This window comes from Pelodiscus sinensis, chromosome 5, assembly GCF_049634645.1.
Source record: "Pelodiscus sinensis isolate JC-2024 chromosome 5, ASM4963464v1, whole genome shotgun sequence".
NCBI lineage: Eukaryota > Metazoa > Chordata > Testudines > Trionychidae > Pelodiscus > Pelodiscus sinensis.
The window spans coordinates 22286984-22303762 of record NC_134715.1 but is presented as its reverse complement, the minus strand read 5'-3'; the positions used below and the strand labels follow the sequence as shown (position 1 = coordinate 22303762).

The window sequence follows — 16779 nt, the reverse complement described above, 5'->3', positions numbered from 1 at the left end:
AGAGGACTTGGTGAAGCCTGATCACTGAAGCAAAACCAATACCTCTAGACAGCAAAAAAGTCTGCTTTTGGATGGGTCTATCTTTCTAGTTATTAGAAATACTGGATGCCTCATTAGACCCAGTTAATGCAGGGGAATCCAGAAATTCAGTTGATAGGTAGGAAAATCTACTCAAGACGCTTCAATGCAAAAGAGAAAATAATGAGATAACACTTCACAGAATTAGATACAGTATGACTCTCATACAAACAGCTGAGCAAAACACTGCAGGGAAATTGTATGGAGCAGAAAAAGCAAATGCTGTAATTTAAAACCAGCAAGGAAGTATTGTAAATAGATATTCTTGCATAATATTAGGCTAAGAGTAGAGAAACAGGCAAAGGGGAGAATGGGGAGGACAAGAAACATGGATAGTTTCTCAAGGTAGAAGGGACCATAGGAGAGAACAGACAAACAAGCAAATTATCCCCAACCAGAAAGAAATTACAGAGAAGAGGTTAAGATGAGAGAAGAGGAGTCAGAGGAATAGGTGAATTAAAGCTCAAAAGAAATTTAACATGGGGGACATCCCAAAAAATAGGATAATTTTGGGGTGAATTTGGAAAGTGTCAGAGTTATCTAACGACATAAAAGAGCTTCTTCCCTGGTGCTCTCAAAACCTTATGGTGAGTGGCTGGTATGGAAGATAGTTATTCCCATGTTGGAAAATTTCAATGTAAGAAATGTGCATGACTGACTGGCTAAGTTTCCAATTCATGGGTATTATGGGGACACGCCCACATCCTGGAACTAGTTAGCACTACTCATTTTTGCCTTTTTTCTTAATGGGTACAACTTTCATAAGCTGACAGAACATGTGAAAATACGCATCAATAACTTGCCTTACTTGCCTATACAAACAAAATGTCCACCACCCAAATACCCATTTGCGTGTACAACTCCTCTTCTTAGAAGACTATATTTGGTTCAATGTTTTTTCATGTAAAAAAAAAGTCCAGTTATGTACCATTTTTTCCTAACCTCGCCTTCCAATCCCATCCCAAACCCATCAGTTCATCATTATTATTGATTAAAAATAGATATTTACTATTTGAATATATTACCAGTATTATATGTGTATAAATTATCCCTCAATTATATGAAATAGAATAACATAAGTGCTTTTATATATACTTTCACTAGAAAAGTAATGTAAGAGAAAACTATATGCTTATATTTAAGTAATCATGTTTTTAAAAAAGACAAAGTTTGATGTCAGGGATAATCTTACATTTAAAACTGTAAGGACCCTTTTTTAAATTAATACAACCTGATTTGTCTCCGGAAAGGTATTTTTCCAATACAGTATCATATATCACATGTACCCCTTTCAAACATATAAATACATAATTCAAGATACTTATAAAAACTTTATACAGTATGTTGCTATTTTTATTCTGAAGCGGTTCATCAGGAAAAATGAATAATTTGGTAGCATTTACTTTTAATAAATAATAAGTTTACATGTTGAATCGAGCTATATGATTGATTTTTAGACTTTGGGTTCTTTTGGCAGACATAAAGCAAATTTTCAGTGTTGTTTACCATTCTCATTGCTATAGTTCATCAGCATGCCACAAAAGACAGTCAAGAGCTTCTCATTGGCTGGATCTGTTTTACTGCACAGTGACCTTAAATGGTCTACTACAATCTGTGCACCACCTGCATGGTCAACTGCACTCCTGCCCTCATCTGTAAAACAAAGAGTTAAATTTAAAATAATAAAATAAAAAAAACCACCGTAGAGTTCCAAGCATAACCATAATCATACAAAAGGAGACATTCTTTAACAGAGTTAAGTGTAATCTCTTCAGTGATATGTAATTCATTTACAAGGGCACTCGTGGGCCAGATTTTAGAGAACCAGTGCTACAAAAGAGAAACCATTCTACAACAAAAGGATTAATCAATTGGTACTAATACAGATAATAAGTTCAATGTTTGAGTCAGAGTGATGAGAGAGGCTGATTAATAATACTTTGAACATAGATAGCATTTTTCTGTTGAAGGATCTCAAAGCACTCTACAAAGACTTATCTATACACCATCGTAAGGAAAGTTGTTCTAGCCATTATTTGATAAATTAAGACATGGAGAATAAAATAATTTTCTAAGTTTAACACAGCAAATCAAGACACAGAAGTGGGAAAATAAAGAGGACCTTGTTTCCCAGTCGCTCTGTTCCCTAGATCACACTGCCTCCCTTTTTGCTTTTCTACTTTAAGTTCAAAATTACTATGAAGATTTTCTCTGGATTTGTAATAGGCCAAAGTGCTCTGAGCCTTCGTAAGTAACACATCAAATACTTCATACCAAACTCTCTCCAACTAATCAGACTGTTCATGTATCTAATAAATATGATGTGAGACTATTTATAGTTTTAAATGTTCTAATGAGAGCCATTACTAGTATTCATCCCCCTACAAGCCTTTATGACTGGTTTACAAATTGTTAAATTGATCACAACCTTATTTGTCCTGTAAGTCCAATGGTGATTGGAGTAGTGAGACATGTGATCATACTATGTGGTAATGAGATTCCATTTTGACCCTCGTAGTTTTCTATGGAAGGGGAGAAAGAGTATTTAATCAATGGGAAGCTATCAGTCCTTTGTCTTCGGCTGGTCTGACACACTCCAAAGAAGGCTGGTGAGCCAAGACCAAGTAAAAGATCAGCTTTGACTTGAAGACTATGCCTAAAATAAGAACAGCTCTTTAGGGTAAAAATCTGCTTGCAATACATTTTTGAGTGAATTAGAACTAGTTATGCATTTTCTTTTAATTTTAATTCAGTAACTTATATTGGCCTATATTCACTTGCAGCCACTTAAATCCTACTGTTTGTACTTAACAGAAACACTTTTGTTTACAGTCAGGCCCAGTGTAAATAACTGTTACCTATGGGAACAACCAATGTGCGTCTCTCTCTTTAATTGATAAAAAGGGCAAATATCCTCATGAGCTTTCCATGTATAAAACTTTTACTAAGAAAAAGACAGATTTATTTGGGGTTTTGATCTCTTTTGGGAGTTGGTTTCCTGGGTGCTGTGCCCTAGAATTGCATCTTGCCAGACCTGAAGTGCTTCAGTATCTGCATTGCTCTTCAGGGGGGTAGTAACTCCAGCTCTCCACCTGGTGTGGGGGAGACCACTGGGACATGGTGGTGAGGAACCCCAGAAAGCAAGAAAGCGGGCGTCAGTGGGATGATCAGTACACCAGGGAACAATCCCAAAAGGTCTTCTCTGACCACATCCCATAACATCCAGTATCTTATCTTCTGTACACTCAATATGAAATCAGATCGCTCAGCTTCTGAGAATGAAATTCCATTGCTGCAAATGCTCCAATCTTATGTAACAGAGGTTTAAAACCTTTCAGTTCTTGTTAACACTAATTCTATAAAATCTGTCTTTGGTCTTTCAACAGTGAAGCAAAGAGGAGGAGGCTGAAGAAAAGAAAATGAACTCTTGTTGGTGGGCAACTGAACAGCTGGTCTTCTCAGGTTTTCATTTTAGCACCATACAGATGGTGTTTTGGTGAATGAGCCACACTGGATACAGGCAGAGTAACAAAAGACGCAAAAGAGATTAATGTGCTGATTAATGCTTTTGGAAGAATGACTCATACCAACATGGGTGTCTGGTGTGTAAGGCAGAGGAAGGCTCTGCCTTCCCAAACCGTCAACCTGGCACCGCCCCCAGAATGCCTGCTGTAGGCATTCTGGGGGTGAAGTGTTCCTGCCCCCAGTGCCCGCCTTCCTGGTGCTGGAGAGGCTGGGCTGCACGGCACACCCTCCTCTCTTCCCCGGTGCTCTGGTGTTGGAGGGGCTCGGCTAGGCTTGGCTGCGTGGTGTGCAGTCCTCTGGGACTGGAGAGTCTAGGCTGTGACAAGTGGCACGTCCTCCTCCCTCTCCTGTTATGCTCTGGGGCTGGAGAGGCCAGGCCGGGCAACACACCCTCCTCCATCCCCCAGTGCTTTGGGGCAGGAGAGGCTGGACTGGGCAGCATGCCGTCCTCTGGGGCTGAAGAGGTTAGGTGGAGCTGCACCCATGTGGTGCACCATGTTCCAGGGTTGGAGAGGCCAGACCCCGGTGTGTAGCACACCCTCCTCTGAGGCTGGGGAGACTGGGGTAATTGTGTGCCCATCTGCCCTGCCTCCCTGTGGGGAGCAGAAAAGGGGTGGGGCCTCAGCAGAAGGGGTGGGACTGGAGGTGGGGCTGGGGGCTTGTCCATGCATACCAGCCATAAAAATTCTCTTGGAAAACTGAGAAATGTAATATGTTTGGGAGTCAATCTAGGTTTGTTTGCAGGCTCAAATCCTATGACAAGCAAGAACCAGAAAAAATGATATGTAAAAAAACAACCCTAAAGCCCTGTTGTAGTGATAAATGGAGGTATGAAACTATAATAAAATCCCTGTCTAATGTTGTGAGATAATACAGGCTATTAGGTGCAAGATTGGTGGCCATGTTTACTGAACCAGCAGGGAAAACACTTGGCTATAAAGAATAACATGTTCTTTATATACCCATTCCTTAGGCCAGACAGGATTACTCAACTTTGGAAGCCCCGGGGGCCACAATGATACTCACAGCACATGCAAAAGGCTGCAACTTAAATGCAAATATATATGCAAATATATGCAAATAGCTTCTTTTACACTGATAGGCATGAAAACAAAGATTAAGGCAAAACTACACAACATGCAGGCCCCATTTAAGTCTGTTCTGATATTAATAAAATGCAATATTTACCCGATTGACAGCACTTTTAATGAGCAATGACAATCTAGGAATTTAACTACTAAAACGCATATCAACAGAAGGCCATTATATTAAGTCGCCATTGTCTACTACGCGCAGGTTTTGGTTGGTAAACGGGTGTAGTCACAGAGTCACTGGGTATATCCCTCCTCCACACCAGTGATCTGCTTCATTGAGTCTTCAGAAGTAACCAGGTGCTGCTGCTTCTCAACCCCAGCACTGAGCAGTAGAGTGGAACTGTAATTAGGGCCTTCTGGCCCACATAATTTGCCCAAGGCCACAAAAGAAGCCTGTATCAAAACAGGGAGTGAGTACAGAAGTTCTTCACTGCCAGCCCATTACCACACATTACACCTCAAAACAAAGAAAAAGTGGGTTTCCACATGCTATTTTAGTGCTCATTACAAATTCCCTTCCACTCTTCCTTGCTCAGTCTCTAAACTACAGACTTTACACATACGCATGCTCACTAATCCCAAGTCATTTACCATCCCCACAAGATCATAGTGTGAGGCAATGTCTTGTTCTCAGCCTGACTGCTGCTCCATAGTTTAGCACTTCTCCCACTCTTGAGGAGCTCCCAGGCTGCTTGGTGCGGATTTTTTTTTTCCCTAGGTGGCTTTTAAAAATAAACATTTGCTATTCCTGTGAGCTTAATGAGCGAGCAGCATAATGAGTGAATTCACATCTCTGCTGAATATGCATCACTCACAGCTCACAGAGGGTTTTACTTTTTTTAAAGTAAGTTTAGTGCTGTTTAATGATGCCAGACTGACAGCTTGGGAGACTGGAGTATTATTTCTCCTGAAAATGTGACTAGTACAGACCTACTGCCGTACAAGTAATTGCTTCATCAATGTGCTTCAATCCTAACCCTCAGCCTTCCTGTTAAATGCCTGGCCTCACTGCTGAGTTGCTCACAGGGTTTAAGTGGGGATTAGGTTATCATGTGGAGCTCAGAAATACTATGCATTTCCCACAAAAAGAGAGCCTCTCAAAATCCCCCTTGTAGTTTACTCATTGGCTGAGCTCATGGCAGTTCATATTAATGATTTCCAATCTGGGTGTCCCACATACAAAGCAAAATTGTCATAGATCATAGGATTAGCCCAACTTTCAACCTTTATGTGAAGAAAGGGCCAAACAATCCATGTGTAAGAAACATGAAACTTGGCAACTGTTTCCAAATTGTTCCACTGAGATGGGGAAGGTGAGGGCATGGCAGTTTCTGTGATGCTGTCAGAGGGCATATGCTGCACAGCTGTTCTATGCCTCTGAATAGCTTTTGGGGTACCTTAACCATTAAAGGACAATACTCTGAATCCCCCACACTCCTTTGGATGGGGATTGTATTTAGAGATGGGGGACTGGCATAAATTAAACTTTGTGGTATTATCTGATGGCAAAAATCCCTGCTTGGCAGAGGACACTGATGCAGCTCGCCTTCCTGCTGAGCCTGTCTCAGCTTTCAAACCCCAGTTCTTACAGAAGGACTTCAAGAGGAAGGGGAAAGAATGGTACAGAGCTTGCATTTACCACCTTCTCTCTGTGTGCATATCAGCATTCATGGAGGAGAAGGATCAACTGCTTTCTGCTCCTCTTCATTCATGGAGGTAGAAAGGAAGTGCTTGGATCAAAGAAAGCTTAACCAAGAGAGAGAAACAAGGGATACCTATGGAGTGACATACACTGTCACCGATCTTACATATGCATAACTAACCTCACGTCATGTATCAAGATTAGAAAGTCTGTCACTCATTTTCCAGCAGGTTTAATATATTTTTGGATGTTTGATACATTGCTGGAATGAAAATCCAGGTACAATTCACCTTTCCAAAATGAATCGCTAAACTCATAATCCCAGAAAGTCAGTGACATGAAGATTTGGAGTTAAACTGCTCCCCTTTGCTTTTCCCAGTAGGACTACATCTTTTTCCTCTGAGCTTCCCAGCCCCACTTGCTAAATCTTGTAGTCCCACCAGCCATGCCTAAGACTGTAAGAAACAACAGAACAAGATGAAGTTAAAACCCTGGTTCACACTATGAAGGCACCATATCTGTGCTAATATTTTGCCTAATGACAACAGGGTGAGTGTATTGCCTGTGAAAATAAGGTCACTACAGAGCAGAGATTCAGCCAACACAGGTGTGTGTTGGGAAAGAGAGCCTAAAGCATCAAACACTGCTTAATCCTATCTTCAGTTAGTTTTGCTAGCACCAGTCTTGGAACTTTCTTTAACACAGAGTCTGAGCTATACAATATGAATCATGTTTGAAGATGTCATTATACACATCTGTCATAGAATGGAACAAAAGCATTTCTTATTAGTGTCTCTATCAGGATTTTCAGTCCAGGCCACCAGAGGCTGAAGGATAGCTCTGTTCAAGTCAGCTCTGAGAGATCCTTTATTTGTGACTTTATTGAGACATTTGAGTGCATTGTTGCAGTTCTTTCATTGCTCCAAGGTTTTACCTTCATAGACTTTCATGTTGGAAAAAAAAACCCTCCAGTCAATAGTTATGATATCTTAGATCCTGATCCTGCAAACACATATGCATGGTTAAGTTTGGGCGCAGTCCATCCTGTTGTGTATAAGGCTCAATACCTGTGTACATTTCTGCACTATGAGGAACTTAGCTGATAAACTAAATGTTTGCCAAATAAAAAACACAGAAAGATGTTTTCAAAGCATATTTTTAAAAACCCATAATTGTTTCAATCTCTTCAGTGAACTAGACTATTTTCTCCGGGTATGTCTACACTACAAAGTTAGTTCGAACTAACGAACGTTAGTTTGAACTAACTTTCATAGGTGCTACACTAGCGCTCCGTTAGTTCGAATTTAATTCGAACTAACGGAGCGCTTAGTTCCAACTAGGTAATCCTCATTCCATGAGGATTAAGCCTAGTTCGAACTTACTAGTTCGAATTAAGGGCTGTGTAGACCCTTAATTCGAACTAGTGGGAGGCTAGCCCTCCCCAGGTTTCCCTGGTGGCCACCCTGGCCAGCACCAGGGAAACTCGTCTGCCTCCCTCCCGGACCCAGACCCCTTAAAGGGGCACAGGCTGGCTACGGTGCCCGTGCCAGGTGCAAGCCTGCCAGCACCCAGCCAGCAGACCCTGCACCTGGCACGGATCGAGCCACCCACCCGATGCCCCCCAGCCCTCCTCCTCTTCCCGGGACCAGGCTGGCGGCTCCCGGGAGCTTGCCCGGGACCGCAAGAGGCGGGCACCCTCCTGGGCTAGTGCGGACATCGTGGACCTCGTCCACGACCTCCGCACTAGGCACAGGAAAGTGGCCGGCTAGGGCAGGAGAGCTGCCAGCCTGGCCACCCAGGAGCAGGTGTGCAAGAGAATCAAGGGGGTCCACTGAGACCCCCAACCCTGAGCCCTGAGCTTAGACTGGCCGTACTGGGTCAGACCAAAGGTCCATCTAGCCCAGTAGCATGTCTGCCGACAGCGGCCAACCCTAGGGACCCTGGAGGGGATGGACCGAAGACAGTGACCAAGCCATTTGTCTCGTGCCATCCCTCTCCAGCCTTCCACAAACCTTGGGCAGGGACACCACTCCTACCCCCTGGCTAATACCACTCCATGGACCCAACCTCCATGACTTGATCTCACTTCCCTTTAAACTCTGTTCTAGTTCTAGCCTTCACAGCCTCCTGCAGCAAAGAGTTCCACAGGTTGATGCTTTGCTTTGTGAAGAACAACTTTCTGTTACTAGTTTGAAGCCTGCTACCTTTCCTTTGGTGTCCTCTAGTCCTTCTTTATGGGAACTAATGAAGAACTTTTCTGTATGCACCTTCTCCACCCAACTCCTGCTTTTAGAGACCTCTATCCTGTCCCCCCTCCGTCTCCTCTTTTCTAAGCTGAAAAGTCCCAGTCTCTTTAGCCTCTCTTCATACGGGACCTGTTCCCAACCCCTGATCATTTTAGTTGCCCTCCCCTCTCCTAGCCTCTCTTTTCCCCTCTCCCACCTCCTTTTCCCAGTCTCCCCCAATTTTGTTCAATAAAGACAGATTCCATTTTGGAAGACACGTTATCTTTATTTTGTACATCAAGAAGAGGGGCTAGGGAAGGGTAAGTGGAAGGAGGTGAGGGAGGACTGGGCTGGCTCTGCGGGCTTCTGGGGGTGGAAGCTCTCCTGCATCCCCCCAATTGCTCCCTTTCCCCAGATGGCAGCCTGCGGCAAGTGCAGCCGAGCTGACGGCCGAGTGGTGTGATGTGCCCAGTGTGGGTAGTCCGGGCAATCCAAGCCAAGGCTGCTTTGCAAGCGGGGCACCCCTGAGAACTGTCTGTCCGGGGTGGGGGTCGGGACCCTTTAAGCACAGCCCTTGGCTAGCCTGAGACAGCATCTCCATGCTCTAAGTCCTCCTCTGATGCCCTGCCGGCACTGCTTCCGGCCATCCTTAACCCCGGTTCAGGGTCCACTTAATGTGGACATGCTAGTTTGAATTAGCAAAACGCTAATTCGAACTAGTTTTTTAGTCTGGATCCATTAGTTCGAAGTAGCTTAGTTCGAATTAGCACTGTAGTGTAGACATACCCTCCCTGAGGGGGCTGACATTTTAATGATGCTTCTCCACACAGACTTAGTTTGACGATGCAGACTAATTCATGGAACAGATCTGTCTTTGTAAAAGTACTGTAAAGCAAAACAAACTTATAAAGTTGTCAGTATAAATTCTATAATTTTTTAAAAATACATTTTTGTGTCACATTTAAAATCTGTTTAAAGGGATATGGATAATTGAGACCCAACATTCTGTATTTGTTTGTAAAAAATCAACAATACAACCACACTAGACAAAGTAAGTATTAGTACAGGTTGGACTTCCCTGATCTGGCACCCTTGAGACCTGACAGGTCCCAGATGAGGATTCTGCCAGACCAGTGGAGGTCATATGCTATCGGCCCTCAGCCCTGAACCCGCAGCAGGCCCCACTGTCCTGCCGGCCCCCATATGCTCTTGCCTGCCCTCTGGGCAGCCTCACTGCTGAACAGCCCCCTGCTGTGCGCTGGACTCCCAGCTCCTCAGGCAGCGTAGATGGGCTTGCCATGATACCCTGCTGTAGTGTTCTAGGCAGCCCTGATAGGGCACACCGGGCACTAGGCCCCAGTGAGCAGCCCTGCGGTGGCTACTGGCCCCGCTGGCAACTCGCTGCTAGCAGCCTGGAGCCCTGCCAGCTTGCAGGGCTTGTAGGCACCAGCACTCTACAGGTACTCTCTGATCCTGCCACATCCAGATGTTGCCAGACAAAAGAGTACTGGTTTACAGAGGTTCAACCTGTAGAAGTATTTTCAATATTAAACAGTAAAGCATTGAAAATGGCATTCTGTTTGGAATCAAACATTCCACTGCAGAAATTGCAATCCAAATTGGGCAGCAATATTGTAGTATATAATTAGATTAAAAAATTAAACTGTTTAGTTTCACTTCATCTTCCAAGGCATCAATCCAGCCAGGCATTTGCTTAACTTTAAGCATGTAAGTACTGTTATTAAGCATGTACTTAAGAGCTTTTCTGAATTTCTGCCATATGCAAAACTAAGCACTATGACCACAGAAAGTATTTTACATTTTAAATATTCTTTTGGTTTAAAAATTCCAAAATGTTCTTGGCACAGGTAAGACAACTTGATACATGAATTCAGACTAACTTACAGTTATGCAATTTCCGATTTCCACACCTTGAATCTAATGGAACATCTTATCTCTTCTGTCCTTGATTCATAGCCTACCAAATTTTATACATATGAGTAATTGCACTGATTTAAATGGGACTGTTCACATGCTTAAAACAAATGCTTTGTCCAGTTGCCAAGAAGGGAGCTTCCTGTAGAAATGCAAATTATGATTTTGATATTTATTACACTTTTAAATTAATTTACTGTCATCAGATGTTAATGAGTGGTGTATATTTAAATTACATACTGTTGTTTTCCTTTAAGTCTTCAGTATTTCCTTCCTATGACCCATCCTTCTATCTGTATGATTTCACCTCCCACTGAAGGAACACAAAATTGGAACCTATCTATCTTTGGATACTTTCCATTACATTATGAAAACTTTTTAATATGTTCTACATAAAATGAAGTTGAGATACTACAGTGATGACCACATTAGAAATTTCAATAGATTTTACAGAGCAAGAAAAAGAGACAGACTTAGATAAAACAGAATTCTTCTTACATAGACAATGTTTTATTCTTTATTGTCTCTTTCCTGTATTTTATTAAAGGGGACATATTTGGATGATCTTTCTCCGGAGGCATTCATCTACTCTTGCTGCTTATTCCTCACCTTCTGAGACATAAAAACTAGCTCTGTAGAGATAATTATGATGTGCCATACAGAAGATTATGACTATATATGAGAAACAAATATCAGGAACAGAAAAACTGGAAAGGAAAAAATTCTGCTTTCATGCAAATATCTCATTATTAAAAAGGAAGAAAAAGTTCAGAAAATGCGCTGTTAAATTTAATGGGACAGATCCCCAGCTGATGTAAATTGTCAGAGCTTCACTGATTTTAATGGAATTATTTTAGACTCCCATGAGAGAAAAGAAGATGAACTATTGCCGTTTTGGAAGCTTCAGGGGATAGCAGAGTTAGTCTGTACAGGATAAACTTAAAAACCAACAAATGGTCTGGTAGCACTTTATAGACTAACAAAACATATAGATGGTATCAGGAGCTTTCGTGGGAACAGTCTACTTTTTCAGTTGACTGGAGTTTGCTGTTTTGTTTAACGTCTTAGTCCTGTACTGCAGCATTCCATTTCAGATTAAAACCGTTAGCATATGTAATTATAAATCTTTGTATTCTGGGCCTCAAGTATTCTGTGATTTCAGTGCTACAGAATTTATACCTGCAACAGAACTATGCAGTATAGATATAAGCTATACTTTTTTATAAAGAAGTTGAAGCTTCAGAAACTAGCTGTTTTTTTAAATATAACAATACCTAGTTCTAACAGTCTTACAATGTTTTACAATACATGCTGCAGTTTTTTCATCGCCTTTGTCTATTACTTTGTTGGAGATGAGAAGTATCGTAATGTTTAAGCTAGTATTTTTCAAACGACTTGAGAAATGATTTTTGGTATGGTTTTTGTCTGTGTGTATTGAATTCTTTTTCTCTTCGTTAGATTACTTTAGGAACTGTGAGGATCTGATTTTGGTGAAATATTTTGTTAGATTTGTTCATTGAGTAAATCAATCAATCCAATCTTTGGCATTTTGGTTTTAAGGAAAAAGCTAAGGTTAATCTTGATTTTTAATGCTTGTTTTTGGGATAATGATAACATTCTTTTTTAATGCAAAGTAAACTTTAAATTCTCAGCAAATAGATTCTGTACTCAGTTAATCCTGTACTCAAAGTAAGGGTTGTAATTTTGGAGCTGTTACACTGTATTCTTCAGATCAATTGCCGGTTTTAATTACAAAACATAACTATGACCAGTGCTTGCATAATACCAGGGATATTTTTCCCACCACTGAAAAGCAACTATCTCTGAAAAGAGACAGGACAGATCTTTAAAAAAAATTCTTCACACAATGAAATAAGATAGAATTAAAAGAATTCTACATTCTGTTGGAACACAAGGTGTAATTTTGGTAGATAGAATGTATTTCCCGCAGTTGGACTGAGCCCAGCATATCAGGATTTCCTGTGTCAATTAATAGTCAGGCCTTTGATTTTTATTAGAATGGACAGAGAGAAACTCTAATGCCTTAGGCCCTCAACAACAGGCAAGGGCAGTGTCAAGTGCAAACCATATTTTAAAACTTGCTGGTTTCAAACCATGTTCCATTTCTGTCAGCGAGAAAGTTTACTGTCTTAGACTTTTAACAATACCACACTTCCAAGTAGTAAAAACTTTTTCAGATTCCACTAACTGCTCTAAATGTTGCAGATATATTCTTCATCTCCCATGTTTTCTTATGGAATGGGTCGTCGATTTCTAGCAAGTGCATTCTGCTCTTAAACAAGAAGTCTGATTATCTGAAGTGAACCTTAAGCACTCACAATTTAAATCCGGGGAGGGGAGGGGGGTTACTCAGCCAGACAAACATAAAGTCTGGCAAATGTATCATGTAAACCTCTTAAAATAATGGAGTATCCAGGAAGGTTTACTAATAACCCCCTACCCGCAGGCCCTGGAACCGTGCCCACAGGTAACAGATGCATCCAAACCTGGAGAGGTCCAAACTAGATCCAACCTTACCCCCAAACAAAAGCACCAGGCACAGCAACTGGTCGCTACCTTCTCGTCCGTCATCTTGGCTAAACCAGGCTGAACTCACTTGGCCATCCATCATGTTCAGATGGAACCAGGAATTACGTTCTGGGAGAACTCCCAGCCCCTTCCCCAGAAACTGAGAGAAGTCGTAAAGCAAGAACTCCAGTCGATGCTAGCATTGGGGGTAATCAAAGAGTCCTTCAGTGACTGGAAGAACCCGACAGTCCTAGCCCCCAAACTCTGATGGGAGCACCTGTTTTTGCACAGACTTCCGGAAAGTGAATGCTGTGTCCAAATTTGATGCATACCCATGCCACAGGTTGATGAGCTGCTTGATTGGCTTGGAGAGGCAGTATATATTACCACTCTCTCATATTCTGCAAATAATAGAGAGACTAGTAGCGTGTACACAGAACTGTAAACTAGGAACTCGTGAGTTCTACCATTAGCTCTGGCACTGGCTCCTTCTGTAGCTTTGGAGAGTCACTTCATCACACTGCCTTATTTTTTTCAATTGTAAAATGAGAATAATTCTTACCTGCCCCATATTAGTGTTCAGGGTTAATGAGTTAACAATTGCTAAGCACGACTACATATATGCAGTTTGGCATGACCAAGGCATGCTCAGTCTCTTGCTGATGCCACACTTCTGTTGCAGATGTATAGAAAAACACCATACAGTCATTTGCTTTATAATCTCAACAAACCTACAATCTTCTTTTTTTGGTACACTTCAGAAAAGTTAGAGCTAACAGTAATACGGCCTGATAGGGCACAAAGTAAAGCTGCAAGGCAATCTCTGTGTGCAACTCCCAAACTATCAGCTGTTCACAGCAAAGAGCTAAAAGTTCATTGATGGGTCTCCATTTCATAATTTGCTTGAGAAACAGATTAATGGGGGATGTGTGTACTTTATAAGATTCAGTGCAAAAATGGAAAGCAAATACTGACACAAGATGCACCCTGCTGGTATGTAATTGGGTGACCTGATCTGTCAAGTAGTCTAAGATTGTCAATGGAGGTCATAGTCTAGGATTCTGCTGGTTTTCCATATGGTATTCACAGGTTACGTCATTTTTCACGGTAAATTTAATTTGTACACTGTCGTCAATATGTTATTCTTTTTAAGATGGTCCCTCTCTGTTTCAGATACCAGAAATTAATTTTATCTCCTGATCTTTAGCATATTTTTCCATGTCTATAATTATGTATGTGTACATTGGCTCTTTCTGGCAATGGAGCTGTGATATAATCCAAAAGAGAGGCAGATGAACATACAGAATTTGTAGTAGAAATAGAAGTAGCTTAACAAGTGGCGTGGTATTGCTGCTGGTTTGGTATTCACACGGGACGCAAAAGGAGGGGGAACTGTGTGCTGGAACACATATCTGAAATTCAGCAAGGCATTTTGAATTCTGTAGAGTATTCAGGGCGACCAAGAGCAAAAGACTGGATGATTTGGGAAATGATTAATGAGAAGCAGTTAATTTCCCACCCAGGTCAGCAGATGAGCTACTAAACAGCTGTAAGACGACCGCCTATGTGAAATAAATTGGTGGTTTCTGGTGGTTAATTAGGCAGGGGTCCATGTCACAAAACCACCGCTTACAGTTGATGAGTAGCAATCTTCATAAAGAAGTCAAGGATTGGATGGAATGGAGAGCGAGTTACTCTCTAACCCTCATAGACGGCCCCTGAAGAGCACTATTGACACTTATTATGGTGTGGCAGCATGAGAAATCTTTCATTTTCTGTATCTGCCTGCTGGAGAGAGTGTTTCGAGCTCTGTAGCTTTCACTTTGACACCTGCTACAAGGATTAAATTTAATGTAAGTTTTAAATGCTAGAGAACTGAGCAAGTACTTCTGACTTTATATCACCTATCAATATAGCTGGATCTATCAGAGCCATTTTAAAATAAAGCTAAAGGACCTAAGCAGGGAAGACTCCAGATCAAGACTTCTGGTGTGAGTCATGCTAAAGAAAGGCTCCTGGCATGACTTTTGCAGCTCACTCTCTCTCTCATAAGCCAGTGCTCTGAACGTTATATTTCAAATAAGGCTATCAAATGATTAAAAAAATACAGCAAAAGCCCTTTTATCTGGCACTTCACTAAACAACAATGAAGCTCAATAAACCAGCATTTCTGATCTGCACAGAAAATCCAGTTTATAGTGCGGTTGGTGTGGGGCTGGCAGGGGGCTGGAGAGGGTCTGTGGGGTGTGCTCTGGGAAGGACTTTGAGTCCAGAAAGGAGCTTGGGACATGGGATGAGATGTAGGAGGGGGCTCAGGGTGCTGGATGGTAGGAAACACTGTCCCTCCTGATGCTGGGGGAGGTATGGGCAGGTAGCCCTGCAAGCATGATGCCTTGGCCCTCCCGAAGTGTTAACTCATGGCTCCCAGCCCATTGACCATGAACCATGGGAGCGGTGATGGTCAGTACCTACTGACAGATGCATGCCTGCTTGCAGCAGGGCTGCCTGGCCACACACCTCTGCCGAGAGCAGCAGGGATGGGGTGCTGCTTATGGGGAGCTGCCAGAGGTAAGCCCTAGCCCCCTTCTGGACCCAAGCCTGCTCCTTGTGCCTATGCCCCTCCATCCCTCCCATGCCCGTACCCTGCACACTCCCCGCTGTGCTCCAAACCCCCTCCCTCTTAATTAACTGGCATTTTCAATTTATCAGCACCTTCCATTACCCAGCACGCTGGATAAAAGGATTTTCACTGTAATTGCAAGTAATTGTGAGATTAAAAACACTAGTCTGGAGACAGCTGTGGCAAAAGGAGGTTTTGGTTGTATGATCATTGAGGATGGGTATAAAGATGGCCCATAGCTGATAAACAGACACAAGGATCCCTATGGGTATCCATATGCTTCAGTAGCTAATGGCTTCTAGACCAGAATCATAGCCCATGCCACAGTGAATGTCAACTATCCCCCCTACACTCCAGCACATTCATGTATTCTTGTTTGGAGAAAAAAGGTAAGAAGAAGTCTTAGTTTTCCTTCATTTCCCAGAGACCCCAATTGCTGCCAGGTATTTCTATGGTAGGTGACACTTCATGGTGCTAGATATTACTGTGGTATCTCCCCATGAATTCCCACTTGCATAGGTCCATACAAGAAGTCTGTGGCAAAGCAAAGTGCAGACCCCAAATTTTCTAGCTTCAAGTTCCCTTGTGCAATCACTAGATCATTCTTGTTCAGTGGTATGTATCTTTCTTAAAGTAGAGGTTGAACCTCTCTAGTCTGACCAGTTCCGAACCAGAGAATTTTCCGGAACATAGGAGGTCAATATTACCAAGCAGCATTACCAACACTTCTGCTGCTTACTGGGCTGTTAGAGACATGTAGGGGTAAATTAGAGCTAAAAAATACCACAAAACTCTGAGAGCCGGGACTGGTATCTGTAAACAAAGTATGGGACACAAGACACTTGGCCACACCCATGAACAATGGACATCCAGCTAACTAAAATCATTCCCGATGAAAGACGTTTCTGAACTAGAAAGATTCAACCTGTATCAATGTTACCGGGGCATGTAGGAGTAATTCTTGTGTTTCTGCAAACCTTCATCTAGCACAGCAAAACCAACAGTGAAATGATCTAACAGCAACTGCTCAGTGACTTCACATTTCTTGCTTGCTACATGTCTGCCTTTTGTTAGGCATCTTATACTGCCTGAAATTTTCTTTCTATATATTTTAGAAATGTGTGACTGTCC

General features: G+C 42.1%; 1 protein-coding gene across 9 annotated transcripts in view; it reads right to left on the bottom strand.

Annotated features, from left to right (window-relative positions):
• Window positions 1–16779, bottom strand: part of RAP1GDS1 (Rap1 GTPase-GDP dissociation stimulator 1) — a 157272-nt gene that overhangs the window by 36208 nt on the left and 104285 nt on the right. For 7 of the 9 annotated variants that reach the window (XM_075929642.1, XM_075929637.1, XM_075929638.1 and 4 more), the window contains one exon: window positions 1585–1731. The exons of the other annotated variants lie outside the window; for them this stretch is intronic. In XM_075929642.1, coding sequence (XP_075785757.1) covers window positions 1585–1731 — 147 coding nt within the window. The remainder of the gene's footprint in view (window positions 1–1584; window positions 1732–16779) is intronic. 9 annotated transcript variants of the gene reach the window in all.